The sequence below is a fragment of the Molothrus ater genome, chromosome 4 (genome assembly GCF_012460135.2).
Source record: "Molothrus ater isolate BHLD 08-10-18 breed brown headed cowbird chromosome 4, BPBGC_Mater_1.1, whole genome shotgun sequence".
Taxonomy (NCBI): Eukaryota; Metazoa; Chordata; class Aves; order Passeriformes; family Icteridae; genus Molothrus; species Molothrus ater.
Genome location: NC_050481.2, coordinates 32,922,518 through 32,943,490, shown reverse-complemented (window position 1 = coordinate 32,943,490; position 20,973 = coordinate 32,922,518). Strand labels below are relative to the sequence as shown.

The following is a 20,973-nucleotide window of genomic DNA, read 5'->3' as shown; positions in this document are numbered from 1 at the left end:
AATTTTGAAATAACTTGAGGCATAGAGACTTTTCTTTCTATGTGAGTGCTCTTTGCTGCTACCAAGCATCTTGGCCCAAGGAATATCACTCTGAGTCTGGTCTTAGATCTGTTAGGAAAGTCTTTTCTTTCTAGTTTGAATGGCAGCTCAGAACTAAAATTTGAGTGTTTTGAGAAAGCTAAGCCATGAAAATTTGCTCCAAAATCTTGAGCTGAAATTAAGGAAATAAAGATATTAGAAAAAAAAGGTCTGAAAAGATATTTTCAGTTAATGCCTCCTTTCCTTGAAATCTTAACACAGTTCAATAAAAAAACCCCCGCAATCTGGTTTTTTTTTTTAATGTTTGAATTTCATCTAAATCCTTTTGTTTCTACTCTAAACTTTGCCAAGTTTGTTGCATTCTCTTCTTCCTAAAAAGTAATTCTCATCCTCATTAGTGTTTCTCTTCTCCTTTGATATCAGTATTTGACTTTTAATGTTGCTTTCCTGTAAGGCTGCTCTGATCTAGCATCAGTTATTGGATTAAGTCTTTAGAATCTATTGCAGCTTTGTTGGCAAAAAATTCCATTCTTCTGATTTCAAATTAAAGGGAGAAAAGACTAGTGAGTTTTGGGGAACTGAGCAGTGTCTGTGGAACCCATAAAATTGCACTATTGGAAATGCTAACACAACTTGGCTACACCTTGACTCTAAATCTTGGTGGTTGGTTGATATTTTAATAAGTGTAGATTTCTTATCATTAACAAGATTCTCTGAGTTTGCACTGGCCTATTAAAGGCTAAGTTTCACTGCGTGACTTCTAAGGATATATAAAATAAAAATTGCAAGCAAGTTTTCCTTCAGAAGACTTGAAGAAAGTACTAGACAGATCCTCTAAACCAAATGGTGACTGTCGTGTAAAATGAAATGCAAAAGAAATTCAGTAATACTAAAACTATTGCTTTAAATTTAGTATAGGATGAAAATCAGAATGGCATAAAAATTGATTCTGGTAAATTCAGCACATCATATCCAGTATTTCAGGAAATACCATTCGTTTGGTTTAGGAAATACTAAAAATATCTAGTACATCACATTTTACTGATAATGAATTTTTTCCTTTTTTTAATATCTTATTAGTGTTTCTAATGTAGTCATGGAGAAATTTGAAGACATATTTTCCAAATGCATACAAGTTTTAATACACTTATTTGTTTGAAAAGAAACAAGAAAAGAATCATTGACATAGATTTGTAAGATTTGTTTGCAGGGAACAACAAAAATACTGCATCACTAGCCATATTATTTATTATTTCACACAATTAAAAATATTGGAACAATATGTTTTACTCGTTTGAGGATAAGATGGCCTTATGCTCAAGTTAACATTAACTAAACATTTCCATGTCCCTGTGAATTAGAAAATATTAGCAGATATGCTGTTAAAGGACATATGTATTGGTGTAGAAGTATTAACTTCTTTCTATAGATTTCTATGTACAGTCTGGATGCTTTTAAGACTAAATGAAACTGTTATGACCACAGTAATAACAATCCTTGGTGTTTATAGGTAAAATAAAACTGCAATTAGTACTGAGGGTAATCAGCACACTCTCTCTGTTATCAAAAGCTAAAATGCTTAAAAATTTAGAAGTGTTTTGCATTTAGCCTATTCCTAATGCTATTTTTACTGGCATAAATTTATATAGTAGCAAATATTTGAAGAATTGCAATACCCAAAATAAAGAGCATTTTTTTGAGCAAATATTGTGTAAAATTGAAGTTTGAAATTTTGGGGCAGATTACTACCTTGAGTAAATTTTCATGCTTGAAAATTACATCATGGGGCAAATATCAGTTTTACAGGGCCTTTGCAGTTGCATTATGAACATCTCCCAAGACAGAGGTCAAGTGACAGCGACTGCATGGCCTCATTGGGTTATGTGTTCCAGCACTTAATCCCAGTCATTGTGGGAGGGGAAAAAAAAAGTGAAAAACACTAGTTTAAAAATGGGTTTATTAGGACTCTTTGGGCATCAGGCAAAGTGTGTAGTTGATTTTACTTTGGAGCAGGATGGAGGAGGAACTACACTGTCTCATTTGGGTCATGTATGTCTATGATTTTGTGATAAATAATTATGAAATTAATATTTTTTTTTCTCTTAATTGCAGCAGGAAAAGAACCATGAAAGCTCAAGAAATAAAGGTAAGTGCCAATTGTTTTCAAAATATGGACATTCTTATAATTTTCACAAAGGTAGCATTCATTTTTGGTAAAAAAAATCCAGATGGATTGTTTGCTAAGTATTTTAGCATTTGAAATGACAAATATTTATTTAGGAAAGGGATTGAAATTTAGAAAGTAAATGTATTAGCTACTATGTTTGGAACCCTGAGATGAACAACACTGGTTGCTGCACTCTGGATGGGATGGGTTGCACAGTTTCTCACCAAGTTCGCGTCCTTGACTATGGCTGGTTATTATCCTTCCATAAAACATCAGTACCATGAATTTAGCTTCTCCCTTTCCATTCAGTAGATCTGAAACTGGGTGTGATTCCAATTTGTGCACAAATTAGTCATGTCCTTAATAGGTTGCCTTGCAAAGCAAGCGTTGTGGGTGGTCTTTGTGTACAATTTATGTTTTCACTGCACCTTACTCTGTGCCAGTGTCTAAGCACTCTCTGAAATAGAATATCCAGGTTAAAGAAACAACATTTTATCAAGAATATTAAGACTTCCAAAACTCAAGTTAGATTTCACACCTTTTTTTTTTCCAGAAGAAAGTATGTTAAGAGAGAGACCATTGAAACCTCTTCATTAGAAATTACTAAGCAAGCAATGAAAAGCAAAATTGCCAGTGGTGGCAGAGCTTGTTTGCTTGATACTTTAGTTTTTTATAGAGATAGGATATGAGATACTTTAAAAGGGAAACAAGGTGAGGATAGGAGAAAGAGAACCAGTTAAATGTTGCAAAGAGAGGAGGGAATTAAGTGACAAACCAACCTATATCTTTTTTATTACCTAAGGAAGTAATATGTAATCATATCACCTGAGTTAGCTGTTCTTAATTCAGTTATTTATGTATCACAGTACTCATTCATCTCAATTTTCTTCCTTTCTCTCACATGGAGGATAAACACAAGCATCTAAAGCCAAGCTAAAGCTGATGGTTGATTGGAGCTGTGTCAGGACAATTGAATTGTTTATGATGATATCATAATTTACATCATCTGAATGACCTATGGTCCTTTGGTTGAAGAGTGTGGATGGGAAAAATAATTAAACCAAAAAATCCCCTTTATTTTCCACCCATTTGTGATTTATAATTTCATTTTCAGAGGTAATACAATATAAAGGTGAATCTTCTCTAGATGTAGTGAGTGTATTCATGATATATTGTTCAAAATGCTTTCTTGTCTGATGACTTAATACAAATTATAAAAAAGACTGTGACAACTCAGATCAGATTACAGGAATAAATTATTTGTCAGTGCTAAAGGATTCTGAAATGGGCCATTCTTTGTGGATTTTTATGTTTTATGTCAGTTATTTATGATGTTTGAGTCTTTCTCACACACCCCACCCCATGCCCGTTGCCAGGTGGTCATCATGGTATGTACGTGAGCAACAAGTAAAAGTAGGAACAAAGTAATGAGCTGGATGGAAGTGCCCATCTTATTCATTAGCAGTTATTTTAGTGAACTAACCAGGGAAACAATTTTCAAAAGATTGCCAAGTGTTGTCCACACCTTCCACAAAAGGAAGCCATTAAACTCTACTTGAAGGGAGATATCCATTTTCTCCAGCTAGGCAGTGGTATTGGTGCTGAGCTGCACAAAATTTGTTGTGATTTTATCTGTAACATCACTTCAGGAAATATTTAACCTACAAAATTTCCTGCAAGATATGTTTGTCTCTGCCTAAACTGACAATTCAACTTGGAAGATTTCAGTGGTCTGGAAGACTAATTATGCACAGAGCAGTCTTTGAAACATATATATATATATCTACAGATATACTTTATTGCATAATGCTATTTTGAGGTGAGTTTATTATTGAGTTTTTTGTGGTGTTCTCTTTTCATATTCTTTGAATTTATTTGTTTTCATGTGTTCCTTATCCATGTAATTCAAAGTTTCAGGAAGGTATTTTTATTTCAGTTACAGCATATAAAATCTTAAAATTCTTTCTATTTAAAATACTGGTTGATTCAGATGAAACAGGACTAAATAAATGTTTCAGCATAAGCATTTTTGTCTTGTCAACAAGTAACTGTGGTTTGTATGCAGTATCTAAATGTTTTGTGCTCTGCATATGTTCTTCTGAGATAGGAAAATTTTCCTCAACTTCTTGGGATGGGTTTCTAACAATATTCCTTACGCTCTACATATTTCAGCCGCTTCATATGGCAAAAGGACAAAAAGTTTTCTGTGGTTTCTTAACAGTTCTGATGCTTTCAGAAGCAGTCTTGTCCTCATAATTCAGAGGGCAAGTTCATCATTAGCAAGTGAAAAGCTGATGTCTCTGTTGTGCCTTATAACTTCTGTTGAAGTCAGTAGTTCAGTATCTAATTTTTATGAATAATTTCATTAGATTGTATTTTTAAGAGGGGAGGATATTGCAGCATAATTCAAGGCAAATGCTTTTTGACTTCAGCAGGATCAATATATTAGTATAAAGGAGCATTCTGCATCTTTTATTACATTATAAATACCTATGAATTTTCATTTTAACTAATTTATAAAATAATTGCTATAAAATACATCTGATTCCTATTTTTATTTTAGTAAGTATGTTTTTATTGTTCTCTAGCATTTTTTTCCTCCTGATACATTTCTGAACTGTTTGTTTTTCCCATCTGTTGCTTCTTTTTTCAGCCTCTAAGTCAATCACATCAGAATATAAGCCAATACTCAAACACCCCCTGTTCTGACACTAGTCCCATCTCTTTCTGATCTGTGATATTCTTTTTCCTGTTTTACTTAACAGGTAACAGATCTTTTTGTACGCTGCTTGAGAAAAGCAACACTACTTTTATGTAAAACACTATGTTAATGTTTTACAGTTTTAATGTATGTTGGCAAACTTCCTTATTCTTCTGAGAATTTTTTGTATGTGAAAATGATTATCACCTGGGCAAAACACAAATGAAATTAGTTTTATAATACTTCTGTGATGTGAAAGAAATAACAAGGCAATTACCAACCAAACCTTGCTAACTTTTAATGGCTAGTTGAAGTCCCATTTGACCTTCCTTACCTTTGTTTTCCAGAGTTAACTCCTTCAGACAAAAGAATGTTTTGTTTCCAAACCTGTAGTGGAAGATAAAATAGAAAGTTTTTGTGATGATTTGGAAACATCAGAAATTTTGTTACATTTAAGCAATGTGCAGAATTTCTTCCCAGCCTATGTTTGACTTTGGAGACACTAATGTGCTTTTAATAAATAACGTTATAAACTTTAAAGTAGAAATAGTTTCTGACAATATTATTCTGAAAAAATTTTACTTCTGAAGTACCAGAAGGTTGACCCATTTTAACTATTTGCCAAATCTTAAAGGCATCTCAATTCCTTTTCAAAGAAAAAACACTGGAACACAGGAAATGACGAGACACAAAAATATTTCTGTTAACTGGTAGCGTTTCAGATCAGTCCCTAAGCTTAGTAATAGTTTGAATTACAGTACAATAATTTTTTTTTGTTGAGAATTAAAATATTATTTCAGAATAGAGAAACAATGAGTAATATATTCCTAAAAAGCCACCAGCAAAATCAGAAAAATGTCTGAATTTAGGCCAAGAGTAAGGCAGTTGTTGTGTTGATATTGAGCAATGATACAATAGTGTAACTTTGCCTAATACTTCTAGCAACTTAAAGAACACCTTTAGAAAGATAGAAAAAGTGCTCCACCTAAGATTTGGAAAATACACACTTTTCATAACATTTTCAAAGTGTGCATGCAAATAATTTTAATAATATTAATTTGAAGAATTTTTTTCTTTAGTTAAGAGCACCTGTTGAGGTGTAGCATACAAGCTGTATAGGATGTTTTAAAATGTTTGCTAGCTACTATTCATATGAGCTTTGAACATCACTAGCACTCAAAATTCAACCATTTAGAGAATTTTGACAGACATAATTTTAATTACAACTTGAGTTTCTAATTGTACTCAATACTTCTCACTTTATGCTTACCTTAATAATCTGAATGTAATACCATTATTGACTCACAAATTAGTTTCAAAAACATAATTATCTATGATTATGAACATATTGCCTGACTCCTCTGATATCATTAACAAACATCTGTTCCTTTTTTAATCTTTAGCTATCAAAATTAGAGAGGAAATCATAAAGGCATCACCTGCATATCTTACTTGCTTTTTCCTCTTTAAATAGTTAGCATACCTTCACAACATTCCTGGTCTTTTCTGAAATCTCAGATTGGTGTAATCTTTTTCTATGCACTCATGAATGTAAGACAAGAAGAAATGGAAAAAACTTAAGAAATTTTAAAATTTAGGGTATTTAAGGGACAAAATCAGTAAGGCCTTATTTGAATAATAACTTGTAAAAGGGAAATTGTGTCTGGAGATACTCTCAAATGCCAGTGGGTGAACAAACTGTTGGATCTATTCTGCAATATGTCTGGCTGTTATTAGTTATTACTCTTGGTAATGGACAAAGCTATGCATGTTCTGATGCAGAATACATGATACGGTCATCCTTTTTCATGCTAAGACCATTAACTATGGCAAAAAATACAGTTCATTACATTCTGTAATGTATCCAGTGATTCAGTTTGTCTACTCAAGCATCATTAAAAATAGTATAATAATTAGAATAATATTATATTAATATAATAAGTATAAATATTATACTATAATATTGTATGTAATAATGTATGATAGATTAATAATATAATTATTATATTAAAATAACTGAACAAATTATACTTAATTTGTTTTTCAACAGACCTCTATTAATTCTGTGTGGTTAGAATCTGAACTGGAATCCTCCTGGACTGAATTGACAAATGTTTTAGTTTGTTATGCTCTGGTAGCTTCTGTACTAGATCAGTACATTTCAGAAAAAAATGTATTTTAGAGAATATGTGTAACAGCAAAAGGTTGGTAAATTTTGGTCCACTCTGACCTATGGTTTTTGTTCTGGAGTTTTTTCTTTGTCATTATGTTCTAATTTACCTGAGTGAATAAACTTTGAAGAGTTGTATGAGGATTTTTGAGTTAAGTGTGCCAAATCCTATCCCCTTTTCCTGTTCCTTTCTCCTCCAAGGCCTGGTCAACTGAAACTCAAATCTCTTTGTTACTTAAGAATTTTCATAAGAAATGGAGTTCTGTTTTGCACCTGAATAATTCTCTTTTCCCTTTCTTACAAAACATCTACAGACATAGTGTTATTAACTGAATGCTTTGGAGTGTTCTTTCTTTATTACTATATTGGAATGGCTTTACCATGATTAACATTTATAGAAATTACAATGGTAAGGTCTGAATCAGTTCAGATTATGAAATGCATTTAAAATAAACAAATGTATGCATGTGTGAAAATAATTTTAGTATAACAGTTAATCTTAGAGTTTATTTTTCAGCATACTTGAAGCTCATTTTTAGAAAGTAAAGTGTGTAAATCAGTGTCAGATATCAGTTCTAGGTAGTATCTTTGGTAACAGTGTGATTACCTGACACAGAAAGTATACACCCAGAGCAAGGTCTCTACTGTACATAGAGATTTATGAAAATGTTTTCTTATTTCTTTTAAGCAAAGCATTATTTGACAATGCTGAAATCCAGTTTTGATATCTATCTGTCAATACAGCACAGTATTTGTACATTAACCTGGTCAGACTTGCTACCACTGTAATGCCATGGACATAAACAGTGTAAACTGCACAAATATGGCCTCACTAGTTGTTTTCTTGAGGTAAACATAAACACACTTTATCTTTGTCAAGAAATTAATTAAGAAGGCTAAAGTAATAACAAGTGAATACAACATGGTGCATTTATTTTACAAAATTGCAGCATTTACATTAAGATAAATTCTAGACCTACATTCCATACTAGGGAAAAATTGTCTGCCGTTTTATTGTGTTAGTGTCAGGGGAGGAACAGTATCACATGGAGTTTCTTGAGTGTTTTCTTACAAATTATGTCTGCATTTTCACAGAGGAGTTATTTCCATCTTTATATTGCTTGGCTGCAATGTTTCCAAGTCCATTTTTGCTCTGAGACTAAAAAAGAAATTTTTAATTATGCAAAAATTCAAGGCTGTCAGTGTATATTCGAAAAATCAATTGGAATAATCAGATGCATCTTTAATTTTTCTTAAAATCATATCCATTATTTCTACTTTCCATTGCCACTTTTTAAAACTATGTGGCTCTTTTAAAACCACTTTTTAAAACATATATTCTGATAATGATTACAGAGATAACTACTGATACTTATTATGTATAATTTATATAAAGATGATCCTATATATGTTATGTAACAATGTATATATAATGATAGTGGAGAAAATATGAAAGCAAAAATATTCTACAACTGTGTCTATTGCATTCATGAAAGGATGAAATTCTTCGTGCCTGACTTGTTAGCAGCTTTAAAAGTTATACATACAAATAATTTCTTTCTTCTCTGGATTTTCTTTACAGCAGGAAAATGTACATCTGAGTTTGGTTTTCTTCTCATATGTAATATTCATGACATTGAGAAATTTGGAAGGGAAAAATATGGTCTGTGTCAAAATCCCATACAAGAACTCTTCTCCAATATGAATATCTATTCCAACAAGAGATGCAATGGTTATTTCTGCATGTAGTAGGATAATAGAGCTAACATAAGAGATTGGTATCCCTGTTTTGTTTTTTTGCAAAATATTCATCTGTGTCCTCCTAAAATTTAAGTCGCATTCTGTTAAATTATTAAATCTACTTCAAAGCAGACATTGTGAACTTGACAAGAGAGAATAAGTTCAGTGGTATTCATGAAGTTTCTCTCTGTAGTGCACAAACATTTAACTTGAACAGATACAGTGGAGAAGAGATTCAGCACTGGCAGGGGAGGGGAGTGCTGAATACTGACTGGAATACATATTCATTCCTATTAAGACCTTACTATCTTAAAAGAAGTCACTCAGAGGATGAATGTAGCAATTTTGGTTATTTAAATTTAAATGCATTGGTAGTCTGAATTTTAATGTTGTGTGACCCATAAAAGACTTTGAATAGCAATACAGTTTGATTTTTTTTTTAAGCTTCCATATAAGTGTAGCTACTGTTTAACTTGAATGTTATAGTGAAAATGTTTTGGGTAATTTCTTGTGTTGTTTCAGGAGTAGGCTGAGAAGAGCTAATTAATGTGACTTGACTTTAAGTTAGTCTATTCTTTTATTATTAATAATGTTGAGGTTTTAAAGTAAAAAATTAATGCTAAAAGCTTTGTAGTTTTATATATTTAGATTCTTTTTTGTGCTTAAGACAATGTGTATTTTCAATAATGGCTTTCATTTACCTCTTTCATCCTAAAAGTGGTACACGAACCACAGATGGCTATATGAGGTAATTTGAATTAGCTCTTGAGCACTGAAGGTTTGCACTAAATTAACAGAAAAAGTATTCTTGGGTTCTTTAATACAGATACATATATATATACAGTAGTGCAGTGTCTGTAGGCTATGCATGCCATGTTTCTCACATGTAGTGAATATTCCTTTGATTATGCTAACAATGGAAATCTAAATGTAAAATGGGTCATTTCCTGTGAAGCTTAGCTGGTTTAAAGTATTATCTACCTTTTCTGTGTACCCTATGCCTTTGCAGAGCCTTCATTCTCAGAATGAAGAGTAAAATATGATTTGTATCAGCACCACAGATAGCTTAGTTCAGTTTGGCATATAATAGCCAGGTGGAGCAGGCTGTTTCACACTATTTGTGATGTAGCAGGGAATTATTATGACCAAAAAGAAACAAATGAGAATGATAGAAAGTGCAGCTCACATTTTGTGTAACAGACTGCTGAAGCAAAATAATCTTCCTATCTGAACAACTTGAAGTTTTCCTTTTAGAATAGATTTTCGAAAAGTAAAATGGGTGTCAGAAACTGTCCTAATGCTATTAAATGAAAAACTTGTGGTTTATTTCTAAATAAAAAATATACTGTGTAATAGCTAAAAATGTATATTAGAATTTGTACTAGAAGAAAGCAACTTTTGTTATTGTGTTTTATTTGCCTGTAGCATAACCTTTGGTTTATCAGTAGATCTCAGTATTATCTCCATCTTTATATAAAATAGTCTGCTCTGATACCTCGTTACTGCACAGAAAGGAGGCTATGTATATCACTGGAAAAGATATACATGGAGACAATTTTTTAAATCCACAGAGATCTTTACATGCTCTAGAATAATTTTTTTAGATATGAATTTAAAATCCAGTGTAGGCTGTAGTTCAATTATGTGGAGGGATAGAATGTAAGAAAATAAAGATAGTGCAGAAGGTAGTCTCACACCTGAGGAGTTGCAGCTGTACCAATCACCAAAGATTAGGAACAGCCCTGCCCTTAACAGGCCACAGCTGTGTCCAATAAGAAGACGAGTGCCACAAAAGAGTGGGTTAGCTGGGTGAGGAGAGAGCTGGAGTTTGTTGGCTGTGATGTGAAGAAGAAGGAGTCAGTGCTATGAGGGGATGCCCATGAGAACTCACCGAGAAGGTATGGGACTTTTGGAATAAGATGACAACACAATTAGAGTATTCATAGAAGTATTTAAAGTTGAGAAAGGGTTGTCATGAAAGAAAAAGTGGAGTTGAGGAGGAATACATAGCATTCAGAAGCAAAAGATCTGAATAAATACTGGTATTTAAAAAATAAATTCTATTTTAATTTACTTTTTTTTCAATAAATACCTGTAAATGGGTATCCTTTTGATTCAGGTGTGAGGCCACTGGTTTTAATTGCATATTTATAACACTGATTGCTATCAAAATAACTTGCATATAGGTTTTCTGTGCTGTTTATAGGCCATAAACTTTTAAGAACACTTATGTAGAAAAAATGTGATGCATTTGTGTTACATAGAAGAAATTTTGATACTCATGCCATCTTAAATAGAAATAATTTTTGCATTCATATAGTTTTCATCAGAATGCTATTGATTATGCATGAGAAACATATTTTCTCCTATAAAGTAAGTCTTGCAAGCAACTTATTGGGCAATCAGAACTTAGAAAAACTTGAAAAATGAGTCTGTTGAACACAATTTCTACCTCAAATCTCACTCCTAGTTATTGCAGCACTGTGGATCATTCAGATGCTGGTTGAGACAATTGCAATATTAATTTTTTTGCCTTTGTCTTTGAATAGCAAGGGTTGATATGTTTCATTATCATTAAGGTTGTGTTCTGGTTTACTCCAAGCATGCTCTTTTGTCACTTGCCTTAGACACCAGAACATGATTGATGGTGTCAGATCCTGTTAAGGTTTACATCATAACTGAAAGTAGGTGTTACAGTGGAGTACAAATTACAGGCTGCTAAAATGCCTGTCACTAACAATTATGGTGGGGCAGTATAAAATTTCTCATTTGTTTCCAAAGGTCAGATTAATAAAGCTGCATGGCACATTATCATAAAGGGTGGACCCAGCTGTCTGTTTAGATTATGCTTAAGAGTCTAGTGTTTCTAAGGAAACTTTGCAAGGAATGAATGCATCCATTTTAACTAGCAGTTTAAATGTGGGTAATTATTATATCTTCTTCTGAAGGGATCCAAACCAGAGGTTGCAGTCTTTCCTGGGCTGGCTATATGCTGTTTGTATGTCCTGTTGTCCTGCCAACCCAGGACACAGTCACTCAAATGTCTTTCTGATTCTCAATTCAGATATATATTTTTTTTTCATATATATATATAAAGAGAATTTTTTTATGAATTTCTTTTTTAATCCTCAAATTTCAAGTGATTCCCCAAGACCTGAAAAGCTAATTCCTTAGATGAATGAGCTGTAAATTAAAATTCATCAAATAATAAAACCAGGCCTACTCATGTATATTTCTATGTAACACAAATTAGAGCAACAAGGAACTTAGCTATTTAAATAAAATATTTTAATTCTATTAAACAATTAATATGTATTTTATAGCTTAAAAATTAATTCAAGAGATTAACATTAAAAATTATGTTTCTATTGCTGCTATTCAAGTGATTAGTACAAAAAGCATATAAAATTCTTTGATTATGCAATTGTGTACATCTTTAGCAAATGATTACAGCTTTCTAGCCTTTCTTCCTAATAATACAATTTATGGTCATTTTTCAAATTAGCTTTTTAAATATTTGCTGAAATGTAGAAATTAATTTTCTATTATTATAAAAAGTGGTGGTTTGGATTTGTTTTCTTTTCTTTAAATATACATAACAGCATCCTGGGAGGAAAAAAGTGAGATTTCTGATTTGGCAAGAGGTTGGCAGTAGAGTGACTGAGATTTAGATCTGAATGTACTACTGAAGGAATTAATGTTTTAGATTGAATTTAATTTAATCATAAGCAAGTATAGAGAATGGTTACTCCAGTGATCAGACAATATTTTTAAGTAAAACTCAGGTTTTTAAGTAAAACATAGTTTTTTTTTTTCCTAGCAGAATGGGATACTTTAAAAGCATGTTGTTAGAAATGCTTGAAAAAAGCGTGGAACTCCTGAAATGAAAAGCTAGGTAGATGATAATTATTTTAAACAAGAGGCAGCACTCCTTGCATGCTGCAAGACATTTCTTCATTTGCAGTTTTCTCCTCTTTGTATGAATTAATATGATATTAAAAAATGCTATGTGTGATTGTGTGCAAATAATGCAGTAAGAATTGAATGAAACATCTATCAGGAGCAATTTCCCTGGTTCTGTGAAACTAAGCAGGACATTTGGTGCTTTACCTGTACACAAATTTATTTGAGTTTATGCAAAGTAATGCATAATGAAAGAAAAACCTCAGGAAATTGCCTGTAAGAGATGATGCAAGGAGTCACTCGGCTTCTCCTTTAAATTGAAGCAGGACTTCTCTTATCTGGAAGACTAATTTAAGGTGTTTTGTTTTAGGGCAAGGGTTATGGATTATGATAAAGTGCTCTGTTTTTTTTTCTTTTTTTACCTGTGTACATATAACTTTATTTGTGCAGCCATGGCCTGGATCATTTTATCTAAAGCCTTCTTTTTCCGTGTTCTTTCCCACCTGTGCCCCTTTTTGCATAAGCTCTGTCTCCCTTTTTCATACCAGCCATTCATATATTTCAAGATTTGGCACGTCAGAAAGTAATCTGTGTTCTCTAGGGGAGAATATGTGTAAGGCTTAAAGTGCAATCTCCATTGAATATTGAAGGGTAGGATATGAACTTTCAAAGGTTTTTTAGAGATTAAGTATTTGAAGTAACTTCTGTTGTTCTTCTTAGTCATAGGGCACACAATTTTCAGTTTCAGATGCTGAAAAGGAGTGAACTTTATGGGTCTGACTGAAAACAGGTAAGGTGTACATTCAGATTGGATCAAGTCTTTACAAGCTTATCTTTTTAAAATTGACCTATTCTTTCATCACCTTGGAAGGCCTGATGAATCTTCCAGAAGTAATTGTATTTTATTAATTAATATGGGTTCAAATGTTTTCTAATTTTTAAAATGTTATCTGAAATCAAAATAGAGTACGTTTTGACTGATTCTCAAAGACTTTTTAAGTTTATATGATGTATAGATGACTGTCAGAAAAAGTTTGTCTTTCAAAATTGTAGTAGTTGACAGTAAGGTTTGCCAGATTTTGTTTTGCTTAGCTATGGAAAGTATTATCCATATGGTATCATTGCAATGACAGAAACAAACTGTAATTCTTTGTGGCCCTGCATAACTACATAAAGCAAAGCCTTTGGCTGTTTAGACAACAGTTATTGATCAAAAAGCTGTTTATCAGAATTTCCAGCCTGGGAAAGAAACACAGTGGGATAGATTTTTGTCCATGCGCTTATCAGAATTTTCTTGCACGGGGGTTGGTTAAAAGGTGAGTCCACAGCTGATAAAGTAATGGCTGATGGTTGGTTAAATAATCTGAGAGATTTGACATGAGTGGTTGCACATCTAAATACCATTCTGTAAGCAAGTGTCTTTGTATTCAATGGCAACGTGGCAGAGTGGGATTCTTTCTTCTCTTTGTGCTCTCACTGGACTTTGCAGCATGTAGAATTTATTTGCATATGTAATACCCAGGCTATAAGTTTTTGTTTCTCTAGCATTTGGTCTCTGTCTAGACCTAAGCATAGGCTTAGATTGTTCTGCTGGCAGGATATCAAAACAAAAATTCTCATTTATAAGGTTCAAATTATTCTTCATTTAAATTATGGACAAAACCCACATATACATTTGGGAGCGCTGGCCCACTAGCAATAATCAGTCAAATCTTGATGTTTTCATTCTTTTAAAAGACTATAAAAATCTATGGCAGCGTTACTTTAATGGAAGTTTATGAAAGCATTTCATTATCTCAGAAATAAATAAAACCAAATATTAAAACAAGCTTTTTTCTTAGCTTTTTCAAATCCTGCATAGACCTGATTAAATTAAGGCTCTCAGAAGGAAAGGAAGATTAGAGAATTTTAGCAAAGAGAAAGGCATAGAAAATTGCCATTTGTATTATAAGTGCCACCAACTTTCTAATAAGCACATCATTGATTCTTCCTCATAAAATGTAAAAGCTGTGATTTGTAGTCTTAAGGTCAATTGTCCACTAAAAATGCATTACAAATGGAGGAAAAAACCCAATAAAAACATTCTGGTATCAGAATCATAATTTTTGTGCTCAAAGGATCATATATGTGGGTTGCACTCTGGTTTAATTAGCAGTAATCTGACCTTCTTTCCCCATAAACATTGAAAAATCTTATTGCTCTTTATAATGGTAACTGGCATCTCAAAAGCAGTACCTAGAGTTAGGAGTATCATAAATGAAGTACAATGACAGAAGTAAAACAGAATGATGGAAGCCAAAGATACGAATATAAAGCTATTTATATTGCCTAAACATAGTCTTTCTAAGCTGATTCAACATACTCCTGTGTAAAAAATATTAGTAAACTTATGTAAGTTCATCTGTATGTTCAGAGATGTACAGATAAAATGTCAGGAAAGACATACAGTTAATAATGTGTAGAAAGAGGATCTCAGAACAGAAATCAGAATCTAGGAAAAAAGGATTTCTTGTGAGTCTTTAATAGCCTTTAAATACACATTTTAGACAGCCATTTTGAGGTATCATGTCATCTATATCAAGTGTAATAAAAGCAGCAGGAAATGCTGGACGTTTTCCCATTCATTTCTTTATTTCCACTTCAAATTAAAGTATGGGATTAGGCAAGACTTGCAAGTGTGATTTAGTTCAAGATTAAACATACAAACTTAAATGTACAGTATTGTAGATATTTCTCCTTTTAAATTTGGGGTTTTATAGCATGTTTGGGGAGCTTTTTGGTAAAGCATGTCATGTGACTCTGTGTGACTGTATGCACTCATTCTGGATGAATGCCTTTAAGGCATTAGCATTTTTCATAGGTCTGTGTTCTAACACACTTGCTGGGCACACTGATTGCTGAATTTGCAGGGTGTGTGACCTGTTATCCCCTCTCCTTGCTTATTAAGAAAAGAAGTCTTTTTATGTGCCCACTGATCTTAATAAGCAGTCAGCTGCAAATGGCATTTCTTCTTTTCCTTGTCTCTCTGGAGAGGTAATATGAGACATGAAACCTGTTTACTTTCTTTCAGGCTCTTCTGTACTGACTGAGATTGCCCTTTTCCACATGTCTGCTTTATTCTTGCAGTTGTGGCAAACGCTCAGAGTTTAGGGGAATCATAAATGCAAGCAAGCTAGAGGCTTGCCATGCAGAGCATGAAGGGTCAGTACTGTTTCCCACACTGGGATTGCTGTGTCTCATCAGGCACCTTAGCAATCTGATCTAGTTGCTATCAGAAAAGTCAATATTTGCATTTTGTTGAATATGCATGCCCACCAATGTTTGGAGAAAGGGTTATTTGGTATCTGTGCTTGTGTGATTATCTTGTTTGCATTCACAAGATACTATCTGCAAATCCTCTAATGATTCAAAGACAATGTTGTATTGAAGTTATTTCATTATTAGGATTAATTCATTGCTATTCTAAATTAAACTGGCTTAGCGTTTTTCTTCTTTAGTTTCAGATAGGGCACTGGAAGGACAACTTGAAGAAAAGTGTCAAAAAATGCTTTAACTCATTGAATGTTAAGTGTACACAGAGAAGCTGTTGTAGTTCATGTTATGTTTGCATATCACTTTTTAAAGAACTTTTGAATCATGCTGGTTGCTGAAAAACATTGGTTTCCCTGCAAACAGTAGTGCAAAATAGATTAATGATTTTTAAATGGCCTAAAATTAATAGATGGAATTAAAAAAAGGCCCCTAATTTGAATATGAGGATTTTTTTAACTTGTGTGCAATCACCTTTTGCAGGCCATAGAGTAAAAAACATTCTCTACTGATAGATTTTTATATACATATATTAAATTTTTTTTACTTCAGTGGGATTCTGCAGGTGCACTTGATTTTGATGGCAGACAGACATGTAAACCAGAGCATATAATTCTGAAAGAATTAAAATGCAGGAAAAAATCCTTTTCAGTACCATCAAAGCATCTTAGCAATACATTTATAAAATTTCTCCTTTATGCTTTGGGAAATAGTGGGCAGAGGTCAGTCATTTAGAAATTTGTATCTCTTTTCAGAATGATTCAGTTCATGAAAATGCTCTTACTTTCTTCACACAGAAAAATTCTAAATTCATTAAGTTGAGGTAGAAGAGGTGGGTTGTACTTAGCAAAAACAGGGACCAGAAAGATCCTGAAATCTTCCAACAGCAGATGGAAACAATTTATTGCTTATTATTAAACATTTTAAGGTTTTCTTTTGATGGGAATACCCCTCTGTTAAACATTGACTAGCCAATTTAATTGTGCCTCTACTCATCAAAGACAGAGCTGGACCTTAGAGCAACCAGGAAAGTGTTTTAAGGGAATAAGAGGGAGACCTGGCCATTTCTTCTGGCACCATTCTCGAAATAAGAGAGAAAAGCTGGATACCAGTGTACCAATTTAGTTAATTGTGTTAATTTTTCTCAATTGTGTCTCAATTTTTCCTTCATCTTCGACTCGGGACTTGTGAGCTTTAGTGAGGTTTCCTTTGAGTGGGTGAATCACATTATGCATACAAGGAAAGCTAGGAGACAACTAACTATTTATTCTGTCCTCAATGTTTTCTAACTTGAGATGGTGTGGAGGCCCAGAGAAGCTGAGTCAAGTTGTAGGGTTGACTGTGGTAATGCTACTTTGTGAAATGTAAGATTTTCCACTTAAAAAATAGACAGAGAGAAAAGCTCTTCTATAACTCAGTGAGCAGGAGAACCTAGGGGCTAAATAGGTTGTTCTTTTCTAATTAAAAATAACTAAGAGCAGTTTATCAGCCACAACGTACAGCAGCACAAGCTGCAAGAATAATGTTAAATTTAGAACTGTCTATAGAATGTACATCCTCTAATTTGAAGGAGTACTCATGCCATATTAATATTTGGTTCTATCAGAGTTATGGAGCACATCGTAATACAGCCAGCTACTGAAAATTACCTTTATTTGCAGTATCTGTATGTCATCAGTTATTAGTGTTTCTTTTATTCCCAAGAACTCTGTGGGATAAGCTAGGCCTTGCAGAAGCGGGAGCTGAAGTTCATATTGAATGAAATGAATTTGTTAGAGCCTGTAGTCTGTTAGCCTTTCCACAAAGATTCATGACCAAGAGCTTGAAATATACATTATATTCGTTTCAATGCCAGTGCTTATGTATTGATTTCGGAAACTTTGTCATGTCATGTGTAAAACAGAAACTGAAAGCCAGTTTCACAATGGAAAATCAGAAATATTTTAAATAAGGAGAATTTTTCCACCCAGCTTTACAAAGCACACAGAAATTCCTTAAATTTGGTGCATTCCTCTCATAACTATTTTCTCATTAGTAATTAATCCATAGTTTCATAATATTTGTTTTCATGTGGATACTGTTCGATTGATTCTGTTTTGTTGTCCCAAGAGCAGGAGAACAGGATATGTCTTATTCTTTTTTTGTTCACCTTTTACATTTTGACATGTTTTTCTGCAGTTAGAAAGAATGTCATCTTGAACAATATCAAACTGATTTTTTTTGCCTGTTGGGTCAAAAATGTTTGGCTACCCCTATACTAAATAAATAAGCAGCAAATGATAAATAATGGAGTAGTCATTTTCTTCTACTAAATAATGAAATTCATGTAATGAAAAAATAAACCATTCTATTTTATGTTATCTGAAAAATTGATGACTGGTTTGTAGGCTTTACATTATTCAGGTAACAGAAAATAGGGAATACATTTGGATTTGATCTGCTTCTCCCCTTTAGCTATACAACTACAAGATTTAGCAGAATATTTTTTATCTATTCACTTTGAAACCCATAAACATGTATGTTACAAATTAGAAAAATCAAAGTATATTTTTTGGCTTTCAATGGAGTAATAGTTTTTGGCTGACTTTTTGCTTAAAAGGTAGTGTGAAGAGTAACTGATATTTTCTTGAAGATAAAAAAGTATTAGCTTATTCCTTGGTACTAAAAAATATGTTTTCTGCTTGTATTTTAATAAGACATCAGTAATTAATATGTGGAATGACACTACCTACCTTTTTTAGTAATAATTGTTTACAAAATTAGTGTTACGTTGCTTCCATTTTGCTCATACTACCATAGGCTTGTTTTGAAAGAGGGCCATGTGTCTGACATGCAGATTTACCTACAGATGTCTTAAAGGGATATTGAAACGCTTGATGTTCTCTTTTATAGTACTCGTGTTTAAAAAAATGTGTTATGTGTCATTTAGTTATGAATTTCAGGATGGAATTTTGACTGAGTTTTTCCAGTTACCACACTGAAGAGATTTGGCATAAATTGTGCAGTACATCAAGAAAGTGTTTTGTACTTCTGTTGGTCACATCTCATGTGTTCTTAGAACCTCAAAAGTCACTTTGTTGCCAAAATGGTTGCAGCTTAAATCAAAATGACGTAAATTATTGGATGAACCTATGAGCTAAAATCAGCACCACTTCTACCTTTTTGGTAGATTTTTATTCTTTTCCTATATAAGTAATAATTGTATTGATCAAAAATACAAGCAGAAAATGAATTTGTCCATTGCGGCGAAGACCTTATACTATAAGAAATGCAGAACCTCACAATTATATGCCAGGCAACCAAACCTTGTTTTCCTTTCCTTTCTTTATTTCTCTTTTCTTTAATAATTTATAAACTTTAAAAAAGTACTATGAAAATCCTGTTTAAAATAATGGAATAAAAGCTCTTAAATCCAAACAACGTTTTGTGTTTGAAAGTTATAAAGAGAAGCTAGAAAACTTTTGCCTTTTTTTTAACAACATTTTTAACAGTTGTGAAACGTTAAAATGTTTTAACAACTGACTAACAGACTAATAAAATAAATGCTTGCAAAGATATTCAAGTTAGGGAAATAATGCATTTGAATTTAATTATCATAACTTGGTTTTCTGAGCTTATTGTTTGGAGATGTAAATTTTATATTGAATAAAATAATTTCAACAGTAAAGGAGTGGGAAACTCTTAAAGAAAAATCAGAATGTGTAGATGCTAAATGACTGGTGAAGTTACACCCCTACTGACACTGCTGAAAAAACAGTTTTGTGCTAATGTCTTAAGCTTTGGCACAGTGTTACAAATCAAAAAGATACCATATGACAAGGAAATATGATTTTTAATAGATGAGACCAAGGTTACAGGATTGCATTCCTTAGGAGACTTAAGCAAAAGTCATCTTCCTGTAAATGTGAGAGATACTTACAGGGGAGATATAATTTGTATTCCTGTGTAAGCTTTCTGAGGAAAACTTGTGTGCATATAGATTTTCAAGCATCTATGCAAAGGGTTAACCTGATGTTTATATTCTTTGCATGTAAAGCTATAGAGAAAAAGAAAGTATCTTCCTTTGCTGCAACATTTCAAAAGCAATAGCTAAGATCTAAATTGCTGGTGGATGGAAGTTTTCAATGGGACCCAATGGAATTTTTGTCTGTAACACTCAGTTTTTAAAATCTCCATAACAGCACTGAGCAAATAGTGTGGTTTAGATGTATTTTGTTGTTTTGTGTAACATAACTTTTCCAAGACTTCCAGAAAGGACCTAATAACAAAAGCTGTATTTTCCATGAGCTAAAATTGTGTGTGTGTGCAAATTACAGTACATACTAGTAGCAGAGTATAATATGTATCACAGATTTATGTGTATTTCTTAGAAATAGAACTAGAATTATGAAAAAATTAGTTAAAATGACAGTAGGACATCAAGTAGTCATTAAAATTATTTTTGTGTATTTGGAAAAATATTTGTATCTTTTCACTACAATAGTTGCTTGAGTGAAAAATCCAGTTTGGCTGGGCTTGAAATATTTTCATGTCTTTGATTTATGATGTCAAAATATAGCAGCCAGTTTAGGAACAGCAGTGAGAGACCAAAAATATTTGATAGAATAAAACATCAGTGAGATGGATAAGTGCCTGTAGGAATTGTAAGCCATCCACAGATAAGTAAAATCTGATTAATCTTATTGGAAAAGGTTAATTTTATGGTTTTAATTAAAAACTTTAGGAATTTGATTATATAGTCTGGCAATAAAAACATAAACTTGGGCCTATCAAAGGCTACAGCTAGAGGTTTTTAGTAGATTATTCAGCAAGACTTAGCCACCTCCACCCTGACCAACACTGGGGAGGAGGCACTTTCTGGAATGAAGTTATACTGTGTTTGTCATGTAAAGGTAAAAATATTTTTCTAGGATGTGTGCGATCTAAGTTTGAGTCCGATCCTAC

At 32.8% G+C, this 20,973-nt stretch overlaps 1 protein-coding gene across 3 annotated transcripts in view; it reads left to right on the top strand.

The window, feature by feature from the left end:
* FSTL5 (follistatin like 5) overlaps positions 1 to 20,973 on the top strand; it is a 275,951-nt gene that overhangs the window by 43,296 nt on the left and 211,682 nt on the right. For all 3 annotated transcript variants that reach the window (XM_036382231.2, XM_036382232.2, XM_036382229.2), the window contains exon 3: positions 2,152 to 2,185. In XM_036382231.2, coding sequence (XP_036238124.1) covers positions 2,152 to 2,185 — 34 coding nt within the window. The remainder of the gene's footprint in view (positions 1 to 2,151; positions 2,186 to 20,973) is intronic.